Source organism: Acromyrmex echinatior, chromosome 16 (genome assembly GCF_024713525.1).
Source record: "Acromyrmex echinatior isolate Ae372 chromosome 16, ASM2471352v2, whole genome shotgun sequence".
Lineage (NCBI taxonomy): Eukaryota > Metazoa > Arthropoda > Insecta > Hymenoptera > Formicidae > Acromyrmex > Acromyrmex echinatior.
The window spans coordinates 79,057-91,537 of NC_141867.1; the positions used below are offsets into that span (position 1 = coordinate 79,057).

Genomic DNA, 12,481 nt, shown 5'->3' on the forward strand with positions numbered 1-12,481 from the left:
ATGCACTTGCTAAGCTGGAAACATAATAGGAACAGGGAATAAGAGATTTTCATCTATCAAAAAGCATCCATCCCATTATATATGATTTTTGATAGGTTGAAGTTTGTTACTTTTTTATTCCTATTGCCTATGCTTTTCAAAGATTGCAGAATTATGTACATACAGCCGGTCTCACCAACTCCGAATCGATCGATTGTTACATTGGAACTGACCAATCGCATTTGCTGTTCAGTAGAATCGACCAATCACGATCGACACCTAATCGACCAATTAGCTTAATCGGAATTGGTGAGATCAGGCCATAGTATTGGCTGCATTCAGAACCAATCAAAGACCGGTATTCATAGTCATATCTTAGGTTTGTCGCGTCACATGCTCCAACATGCTTCTACTTCCTCCAACCTAGCTTCTCCTACTCACTCAAACGCGCTCATTAGAATGAATAGAAGCTATGATAGAACATGTTGAATCATGTTGGAGTATGCTACTCTTAAGCCAGTTATCTCTCCAGTTTTATATTAGTTGTAAGCTGGACTTGGTTAGGTGCGAGAGTGAATGAATGCGTGCGAATTTATGTGAATTAGATTGCGTACTGAAGTATAAATAAAGGCGAAAAATAGGATATTAGGTGCAGATAAGTAGGATACGGTAACATAGAAATGATATAAATAAAGGCGATAAAAATAGTAATAGGACTCTATACGAGGTAAGAAGAAAAAAGGTAGATGAGATTATGGTGTCGAAAGACACGAACGGCCCGGCAGGGATAGGGAAAGGTGATTGATAACAAGCAGACAAAGTTGATGATAGAGAGGAGAGGCACAGACGGCGGGAAACAGATAACATTTAGATTAAATGAAGAGACAAAGGAAGGGACGAAGAGAAGAGGAGCGGGAAAGTAGAAGATAGTATCACGAAGAGAGAGAAAGTAGAAGATAGCATCAGGGAAGAGGTTAAATTAATGAGAGAGAGAAAAATGGTTTTCATGGAAAATATAAGGGAGGAAAGAAAGATAATCATGGAAAGATCATCCTCCAGTTGATTATCTCTACATCTACTCCTATTTTATAAATTTCTAAGCCTACTTTTTGCCTTTTTCTATCTTCGAAGGAAATCTTTATATCCTTCCCAATTAATCCCCTTAATAGCAATATTGCATTTTCTTTCCTCTCATTCTTTATCCGTTCTTTATCCGCTACCAATTTCCGTCCTGCTCCTACCTCTCCCACTTAACCTATCCATGCTTCCTTCTGACCACCTTCATGCACTCGCTACATGCACTCGCAGTCCTACTGTAGATACTCCTTCTCTTATTATACACACTCTTCTCCTCTCCTTCCTCTCCCTCTCCTAATGTATAATCGTGTCCTATTCTCCTCTCCATCTCATCTAACTTATCTTTTATCTCTTTTATCTCTTTACTACAATATATTCCTCCCATCCCTCTCTAAGTCTTTTCTTCATCTTTTCTATCCACTCCTTTTTATTTTCTCTTTCTATTATTTTCTCTTCTATCCCCCTAATCCTCTTCTTCTAAAATCTTTCCTTGATCTTCAGCTGGAGAACGAACGGACCAGTAGTAATCATTAAGTGGGTAATGAAGAAATGAAGAGGAAGGTGATGTACCACCCTTTTCTTTGCGTCCAATCTTTTCCTCCGTTTCCTATCACTTTGTCTTTATTTTTCTATTTCTTCTTCCCACTCAACGCTACCTAGTTCGCCTGTTTTTACATTAAAATCCCCACTTATTACTATTTCCTCATTTTTCCCTAGAATTCTTTGATTGATTTAAGTTTTGAGGAAAGGAAGAAGCAGACTCGAATAAATCCAATAAATAAGTGAAAGCACAGGAAAAGGGGAGGGGGGGGGATATAAAAATAGGACATGGGAGAGTAAAAATAAGGAGGGTTTGGAAAATTTGAGCAGAAATAGAGAGAGGGGAGGAAGAGAAAAGAGAAAAGAAAAATAGCAATAGGAAAATATGGGGATAGACAGAGAAAAGAAAGGGATAAGTCAAGGGAAGAAGAAAATTTAAGTTAAGCCAAGAAGGAAAACTTAGGGGAAAGCGGAGGGAGAAGAGTTAAAGGAAATACACGGGAAAAAGGGAATTCGAAAGCAAATAAAAGGGAAGAAAATATTATGTTTTGGAACATTGCGAGTATAAGTAATAAGGACAAAGATTTTTGGAACTATGTAGGCAAGGTTGATTTCGTAAGCCTTTGTGAAACATGACTGGAAGAAAACATGAGTGGAAAAAAATTGTGTGTGTGTGTGTGTGTGTGTGTTGAGGGGAGGTTACCTAGTTCACATAAATGAGAATGTATATATGCACATAGAGAAAAGAAAAGAGGCAGGGCTATAGGGGGATTTATAATAGGCATAAAGAAAAACTGGGCAGAAGAATTGAACTTGATATATAAAAATAAGAAAGGAGTAGTAATGTCTATAGATACAGGAGAGAAGAAGGTAATAAAATTGGTATACAATAGGGAGAGCTGGAAAAATTTAAAAGAAAAGTTAGAAAGAATTCTAGGGGGCTATGGAAAATGAGGAAATAGTAATAGGTGGGGATTTTAATGTAAGAACAGGCGAACTAGGTAGTGTTAAGTGGGAAGAAGAAGAAATAGAAAGGAGAAATAGAGACAAAGTAATATTGGGTCATCTAAAAAGTATCCGCGGTTTTTTGTCACTAGATGTGTGTTGATGGTCATATATCTAGTGACAAAGTATTGCGCGGATACTTTTTAGATGACCCAATAGAAAACGGAGGAAAAGATTGAGGTAAAGGACGTGGAATAATATATTTAGGCAGGGGAACAAGTTTGCGTTTAGAAGTGTGGAAGACACGGTTAGAAATGCTGTGATATAATATTAGGAATATATATTGTACTATGACATATCTATGTATAGTTGTAGCTATAAGTGTCATACTATTATATTGTATTGTATTATGTAGTATATGCAATAGTCAGGCTGTGATATGTAGATAATAAATATTAAGATAGAGGAACATATACTGTTATATTCAAAGAAATAAGAATAAGAATATTAAGAAAATCTTTTTTTGTTTTTAAAGTTAGGTACTAGCAGTGTGGAAAGGTGAGTGTAGATAAGGAATTTATGTAAACCAAGTCTCCTTCTTGGCTGTAAATGCTGAAGTGTAATAAATTCTATTCATTAGTTGCAAGCGATCGCAAGTTTGTTGCGACAGCCAATATGAAGCGTTTATTTCAAAATGCAAGCTTCAGATTGGTTGTCGCAATAATCTTGCGATCAGCTTGCAACTAATGTAAAACCGGCTTTATAAGCATGACCGTCTCAAGCGGTTTTAAGAAGTCACGAACCAGTCAGAGGTCCGCATTAATGTCTTAAGACGCTCTTAAAAAGAAATAAGAATCTGAGTGCGGTCCACTTGCTACAAATACTTCGAAACTTTTGATTGATCAATGAAGAAAAAATTTTACTAACTGACAATCAAAAAATACTTTGAAGTATTTGTAGCATCAAGTGGATCGTAGCCAATGAATACCAGCCATAGTCAGTTCTTATTTCACCGTCTATAGTAACATCTAAGTAAGACGCTAATGCGGCTCTCTGATTGGTTCGTGACATCTCAAGACGGAACTTACGAATATAAGAACTGACTATGAATATTGGCCTTTAATTACCTATCTTTTTCCACCGTGGTAGCTTGTATAGATACCCTGTAAGGCCAATATTGAGTGCATTCACTATGATCGCTCACTGAGCGCTCATTAAGCGCCCATTAAGGTTCTGGGGCTTTATTCTTGAGCACATACGAATAATTTTCGCATACGATAATGATAGTTTCTCAATTGTAATTTGTCGATTGTATACGGAATTGCTAATTTCGTATGTGATACTTGTTCAAAAATAGGGCCTCTATTCTTGAAAAATATCGCATACGAAAAATTAGAAAAATGCTATAGCATATGTAACGCTTACTATATTTCTTCAATTTTTCGTATCGCGATACTTTTCGAGAATAAATGTCCAGGGCCTATATTTTATAACTGTTTTACACGCTTACCGACAGTTATCGATGTCATTGCGCAGCTTTTTCACCATATAAAATATCTACGCAACAACACCGACAATTGTTGGTAGACGTATAGAGACAGTTACGGAATCATGACCCACCTTGCAAACGAGAATGGATTGAAATTAATTGAAATGGATTCAGATTTTCAGAAATATTGATTCACGAATGTTAAAATGAATGCTTTTCAATTCTGAATGCATTTTTATTCATTTATAGAAATTGCATGGAGCATATCTCTATCTATGCCTTTCAATCTAAAAATAATATTAGCTTTTTCTATGCACACAATCACAATTGTAAATATTATTCAATTCATAATTTTGAATAGGAAATGTAGTTTTTTAATCCAATTGCATCTAATTGAATCCAAAAAAAGTATTCACTATTTATTAATATACAATATATTGGGTCATCTAAAAAGTATCCGCGGTTTTTTGTCACTAGATGTGTGTTGATGATCATATATCTAGTACAAAGTACCGCGGATACTTTTTAAATGACCCAATATAATATTACGTATAATATTGTATAATATTTCCCTAGTTTTTCGTATACGTTTCTTTTCAAGAATAGAGGCCCAGAGCGGTTGTAATACTGAATGAATCAATTACATGCGTCCGTTTTTTTTGTCATACGACAAATTTTTCAAGCATATTAATTGGCTGCAAGACAGAGAATCTCGGATCTCTTTGTCCTATAGCAATCGATAGACTTAAAAAAATTTGTCGTATGACAAAAAATGGACGCATATACCTTTCTACATTGGTCATATCGCAGTGTCGGAAGCGTCGTAAAAACTTAAACATAATAGGCACAGGCAACAGAGAATAACGAGCTGTCCAATTAGAACTCTAATGTGTAAGTTCTATATTATATCTCAGAACTCAAATAGGACAGCTCGTTATTCCTTGTTTTCTATGCCTATTGTCTGTGCCTATTGTGTTTAAGCCTTAAGCATCATGCGACTTTAAAATTGAAGCATCGGATTGGCTGAAGCAACAAGCTTGCGACATCTACGATACGACCAACAAAGAATGGCCTTAATATTGGCCTAATGCTGGATTCACACTGGATCCGACGCGCGTCGCATGACGTTCTGCAATCAATCAAAAAGCAGAATTTAATTCCGATGATACAAAGCAAAATCCTGTTTTCTGATTAGTTGCAGAGCGTCGTATGACGCACGTCGGATCCAGTGTGAATCCAGCATAAGGATGCGGTTCACTTGACGCTATAAATGCTTCGAAGTTGATTTTTTTGAATTTTGAATTTTTTCGATTGACCAATCGAAAAAATTTTACTAAAGGTACGGTCAACGTACGCGATGCTGCAAATGATGAAATTTGAAGCGTTTTTTAATTGGTTAATTTGTATAATTCTTTCTTCTAATTGGTCCATCAAATGCTTCAAAGCATTTATAGTGTCAAGTGGACGATAGCATTAAAAGAGATAAATATTCACCTTTCAACTTTTTTTGTAACTGTCGGAAATGTTTGAAAAATGCGGATCGTTATTACGTTGGATACTCTGTATAAGAGATATACGTAAAACATAAAAGAACATTTATTTATCTTTATAAGTATATATTGCAATAATTAACAAAAAAATTCTGCTGCGAAAATAGAAAAATTAACAACTAAGAGAGAAGGAAGAAAAAGCTTTAAGTAGTTTTAAGATGCCATGAATCAATCAGTATTAGTATTTTAAGATATTACTTTTATAAGACGGTCTTAAAATAAGAATTTATTAATATCGTCCAACAGATTCAATTAATTCATAGATTGATTAAAAATATTTATTACAAATATTAATTACATTACTATAATTATTGACATATATACATACATAATATAATTAATACATACATATTTTTTATCTTAAAGAAATTGTTTTCTATTATACGACTTTAGAATCAGATCCACGATATCTAATTATTTCATTTTCGTCCATATCATACATTGCATTGAGCTTGCGAATAAAGTTTTTTGTTCTATCGTAAACAAAATTGTCCATTTGGCCCAAAACATTGATTAACTCGATTATTTTTTCAAATCCACGATTTATCCTTTCAGATCTGTCAACGTCTGATATTGTTTGTTGGAATTGTGATTCTTTTTTTAATAAATTTCTGGACAATTGTTCAGATTTATTTTCCGCCGATATTTCGACAACATCTGTAAGTGATATCTGGCAAAATTTGACAAAATTAATTTTTGTTAAAAAAGTATACTATTGGCCTAGTTTACATCGTCCATTTGATACGGGTACTAATTAGTAATTTTCTATTGAATTATCTTAATTTCGGCGATATACGTATATAAATCAAACATATCCCTGATATTTAATTAATCATTTGGATGTATAATATTATTGTATCAATTTTAGTATATCATTCTTTAAATACGTTGCTAAAATTAAGATAATTTAATAGAAATAAGTTACTAATTAATACGCGTATCAAGTACTTGGTGTAAACTAAAATCATTATTTTTTTAATCAAATTGAATTAAACAATTTCGTATATGCGCGCGCAGTAGCTGATGTATAGCTCTATTATATTATTTTATTTGATCTTACCATATATATAACAAAGACTGAGAAAAAGAATATATCCATTTTGTCAAAATGTCCACTAATCTTTCCGTGTATTCCAAAGTATTTTTTCTCGAAAAATTAATAATAATTGACAAAAATAATGCACTCTCGCTGATTCGATTAATATATCGACTCCTTAACTAACAATAAGGCGATTCGACGATTTGCATCCTTTTATATATAAGAATCGTATATGTATGCACATTCGATTGCATATTGTGTAGATGTACGGAATCATTTTTGAAATTTTATTAATATTTTTTTTACATTAAAATTAATTAACTTGATTGAATATATGGACTGACTTTAATACGTCAGAAATAGTGGATTAGGGATTATAAACCTTGGATCATTTTAATACAATTTTGTATCAATTAAAATTTAAAACATTTTATTTATAGGTCACATCGCCAAATTCCTCTTATAGTATGTGAGTTTGACTGACGTTTGCAATGCGAAAACAATGCGGAATCCGCTGATTAGGTGTAATTACTTGTTTTGTCGTTACTAAATCCAATAACGGGTGAAGAAAAATTGTTTTATATTTGACCACATTGATTGAAAAAGCAGATGCAACATTTCTTATTCTTTATTATTTAACACACATATATGTGTGTGTGTGTGTGTGTGTGTGTGTGTGTGTGTGTGTGTGTGTGTGTGTGTGTGCGTGCGTGCGTGTGCGTGTGTGTGTGTGTGTGTGTGTATGTCTATACATATATATGCACGTATGTGTGTGCGCGCGCGCGCGTGTGTATATGTGTGCACATTCTCTATTATCTAATATTGTATGATGTCTAATATAACACACAATACATTTGAGAGCTACTGATGTATTAATAATTAATTAATTATTATAATCATAGTTTACGTTTGAATTTTATCTTAAATCATTAATTTAAAATTAACGCAGAATGTTATATTTAAAACGTGATATTGACGATACTTTCATCATTGGGATACGGAAATTCTGCTCCTTGACATCGTTATAAGATCATATGTATATTCATATCGATTACCAAGCATGCGTTTGCAAATATTTATCTGTTTGCAGGAAATATGATAAGCGTCACGATACATTAACAGTGATTATCCAGAAAATCATTTTTTATTTTGATTCATTTTTACGTTCAAAGTAAGGAATTGTTCACGTAGCAAGATAAAGGAATTCTACAAATACGAATTTCCAATACGATCAGGTATAAAAAGTGCTAAATTTGAGAAAATATCGATTCCCATTTTGTGCACTTGTGCTTTCATCCCTCACTCATTGCTACTAATATATTATATGTGATAATAAATAATAAATATAAAAATTTTGTGTTTGTGATATACGTTGCCAATATAAATCTCTATATTTATCACAATGACACGTACTGTTACCGCAATAATTAATTTAATTGCCGCAAGCCCAAATCCAGATCTTTTATACGTTATTTATAACATTTATATACACATATGTATTATATATTAGGTGCGCAACTAAGTTCTTGCTGTTATTTTGATGCATTCTCATCAAAATAACAGCGAGAACTTAGTTGCGCACCTAATATATATATATGTATACAATATGTATAGTTCTCTGCTCTCTATTATTTATTTGTATATCTAGGATAATATTTATTTTCACATGTGTATAATTACATATAATCTTATTTCTTTATTCTTTGAGTTATTATTTGCGTTCAATGTAATCGTCATATGTGCCATCGATTTATTTGACGAGAGTAACCTACAGCAATTTAATCCTACTATTTTAAGATACAATGCGGCTTTGAGAGAATCATGAACTGAATCGCCAAAATTATTTTGCAAATCGATCGATATTTTTCAAAAAAAAGAGGAAATAAAACCATCAAGTGAACGTTTAATTATATAGCGGATTAAGTCGATCACGTTCTCTGAGGAATACGACTTTGTTGGGTTAATATATATTTTTTTTCTATACTATCCAAGTAGCACAGCGCCTACAAAGCATTAAGAAATCTCTAAAAAAAGTATATATAAGCGCTTTTTTAACACTTTGTAGTAACGCTGCTGTGCTATTTGGGTAGACGATACAAAATTATTAAAACGAGATTTAATACTAAATTGTTGTACGATTAATCATGCAGCCAGCTTTTATTGTATATGAAAGTTTCACTTTTAATTAACTGTTGATTAATTTATAGTACTAATTATCTCCAAAGTTATAACAAATATGTAGATACATACATCGATTCCGTGACGCGAATCGGTTCATTAATAGAAAAGAAAGGCAGTGTAAAGTAAATCTAAGATAATGATTCTAAGGATTGTATTCATAGTTCGTTCTTAATTTAAGACTATCTTATAAATAATATTTTAAGATGCTAATACGGCCCTCTATTTCATGACATTTTAAGACTGTACTTTTAAGACGGTCTTTAATATAACATCCAACTATGAAGAATATCGGCCTCTCTAAATGCAGATTTCAATTATTACAGTGAACCATATTAAGAGTATTAAGAAATATTAGATATCTTTATCGGAATAATGATGTGATAATAATGTGATAATTTAGGGAAATAAATAAAGATCACGATGACAACGATCAAGTACTTTTATTAATTATTCGTTAGCTATCAAGTATGTTTATAATATGACACGAGATTATGCAGACTTGGTTGACTTGGCGAAATTGAATCTCTCGCGAATTTATTCAAGATGTTGTACGCACATTAGTAATTTGCAGGAATAATTTGATATTCTTAATTTTCTGGTTGTGGTGTCGTGGCCTGCTGCAATTGATTACTCAGGTTTTGCGAAGCCTGCACGGCGATGTCGATCGCTTGTTTGGTAAATTTAGCGATACCTTCTTGAACCTTGCTGGAATTTTCGCTGATGGTCTTAGCGGCGTTCTCTGATTCTGACACAAGAGTCTGAACACTTTCTTGGAACTTGGTACTAAGCTGATTTATCTGCTCCGTTGTCTCAGGATTGACGTTTAAATTGTTGAACGTTTCGGACAGCTTGTTCTTCATATTTGTCCATACGCTCTCCAACTCAGGACTCTTGGCCTTGATCTGCGAAACGATCGATCATGTGTGCGTACAGCTAAGAATGTTTTTTTTTCAAGTTTAAAAAGAACACAAAGAATTTTTCTCGGAAAAATTCAAAGTACAGTATCGAGAGATGTATGCGATGATTGTATAATTAAATGTGACGCGGATGTGAAAACGAGATGCAAATTAAGGCATGATACGTAAGATGCATTAAAATTTATCTCAATTATTGAAATAATATAGCGCATAATATTTAATTTTTGTAACAATATTTTATTTTTAGCAACACTTATTTAATAAAATACGTAACAAAAAATTGAGATAACATTATTATGTATTATCGAATCATTCGATACCACATAATTTTTGTACAATTTTAAGTGCGCGCGATGTTTCTCAAATATATAAGCTATTAAGTATATTATAATATTCTTGACAAGAAAAGATATATATACATGAAGAGCAGACTTTCAAAAATTTCATTTTTTTAGTTAAAGAAGGCATAATATTTTATGTTGAGAGACTTATATCTTAAGCTACTCTACGTTCTGAAAGCATTTATACACCATCAATTTATATGCTGAAAAAAATCTTGACATTCAAAGTGCATTATGTCCTTTAACTAGAGACGAACAAAATGTATTTTTTTTAACATTTTTAGCAACTGTTTAGCAATTTTGTTGAACATTTCACATTTTATACTGATTGGCAAATCATTATTTTCTGTAAAGCTCACAGTTTCCTTGGTCTTCTTTCTCATTTTTTTGAAAATTAAATTTTGGACAAAACGCATTTTGAAAGACTGCTCCTTATATATACATTTAGGATCAGTAAATTTTTCTATTATCTAAGTACAGAAGTAAAAAAACATGTCAGTGTAATTCATCGTTTACTTGTAATTATTTATGTTTTTGATACACACAAACAAGTTATAGTAACATATACAGTGAGAACAAAAAGTATTTGTATAAAGAAATTTTTTATAAAAAAAATCTTATTTGTAAAAAATAAACATTAATTAGCAATTTTATACGATGAATATATTTTGTTCTAACATAACAAACGAGCTTCGCATGTATTTCTGATTTTAAAAGCTAAATTTCTCGACTATACGAATACTTTTCGAGCATCCAAACAATAGAATTTGTAATTTTCGTTTATTTTTCAGATGATATAATTTCTATAATTAATGTATACCTTTTTTGGTATATATAATTTTAAGAAACATACAATCTATATTATTCTTTATGAATAAATTGTTAATTACCTAGCAAGAAATGATCGTCAATTAAAAAAAGTCGAATCGAAGTCAAATTGATGTCGAAATCATCGTATCGATATTGATTTGACATTAATTCGATGATTCATTTCTTGCTGGATAATATTTACTTTTTAAAAATAAAGTTTTTTTAAAAAATATTTTCCCTGTTTGAATACTTTTTGCACTCACTGTGTATTAAATAAGATTATAACTTTTTGCTATATTATATGTAACGCATCGATATAAATGATCTTTTGAATCATTGTACGTACATAAATTGCACTGTAAATTTTCTCATTTTCGATTTCGATATCGATCGCGATTGTCTCTTTTGCTTATTCACATCGATTGTCTCTTTGAAGATCAATTTAGAAGAATAGATTAATAAGCTGGTCGGTTTTTCTCTTGCCAATTTGTTCAGAGAATAAACAATTCTCTACCTCTACACTCTACGTGGAAAATTAGCCGGTGCGGCGATATTCTTTTATCTCTAATTTCGAAAATATACGTCTTATATGCTCTAGGTTTCTAGGTATACGAGAATGTAGCGCGTCGATACTGCGAACAAATAAGTGAGCCTTTAATCTTCATATACTTACATTTACATAGAAGAACGAGTCGTAACATACCAAACGAATAATTTCCAATAAAATTGAAATATCGAAATATAAAATGCATTTTAACAATCGCTCGAACATTTGCTCAGTCGAGTTGCAATGAAATACATTTAACGTACCAAGTATGGTACGTAAAAAATATGTGCGTGATGTGTAAATGATTCGAATTTACCTCATCAGACATGTTCTTGAAGAACATCTGGACATTGCTGACTAAATTGGTGGTCCCCTCCTTAATAGCTGTATTGACATCCTGTTGATTGGGTAGCTGCTGTTGAAGTTGAGCGCTCAAGTTATTGATGAGATTTTGGGCCTCTCTGATGTGGTCGGACAATTGAAGAGGTTGCGTGTCAGTCTGCTGATTCTCGACATCACTAGTTGGTACAACCTTGCCCTCTGTTGTGACCAAGAGGACGGTTAAAATAACCGAAAGTAAGTACCTCATTTCACGCTCGTATTTTCTCCTTGGTCGATTAGGAAACAACTGATGCGTAGGATGGAAGATTATACTCCCTTTTATAGGCGTTTCTTATCGAAGGGGGCAAAGTGCTTATTATCTCACTTCGATGACAATGACCTGCGTTCCTCTCGTGTAGAATAGAAGGCATACACTTATACTTATATATACTTATTTGAATTTGCACTTGCTTCAAGATGTGCTCGGCATTTCCAAAAACAGTATTTGTTTCAAATACTTATATAAAGCTCATTTTTTAATTTTGTTCCTAAAATATTGCTCGATAATAAACAAATAATAATAAATAGATAAAAGAAACGAAGCTTATTGCTATTTACAACTTAAGTTTTATGTGATTATTTTATATTATTATATTCATTCTTATTATAATATTATATTTAATTATTTCTTCATGGTGATTATGATTTTTATTCTGAAAAATCTAAAATTATTTTTAATGACGTT

General features: G+C 32.3%; 1 protein-coding gene across 1 annotated transcript; it reads right to left on the reverse strand.

Annotated features, from left to right (window-relative positions):
- Positions 1-9,221: 9,221 nt before the first annotated feature.
- A4 (apolipophorin-III-like protein) lies at positions 9,222-12,071 on the reverse strand. The gene is made up of 2 exons (XM_011065960.2): positions 11,732-12,071; positions 9,222-9,702 (listed from the first exon to the last, which is right to left on the reverse strand). Exons 1-2 carry the CDS (start codon positions 12,002-12,004, stop codon positions 9,388-9,390), a joined length of 588 nt encoding a protein of 195 aa, XP_011064262.1. The 5' UTR covers positions 12,005-12,071; the 3' UTR covers positions 9,222-9,387.
- Positions 12,072-12,481: the final 410 nt, after the last annotated feature.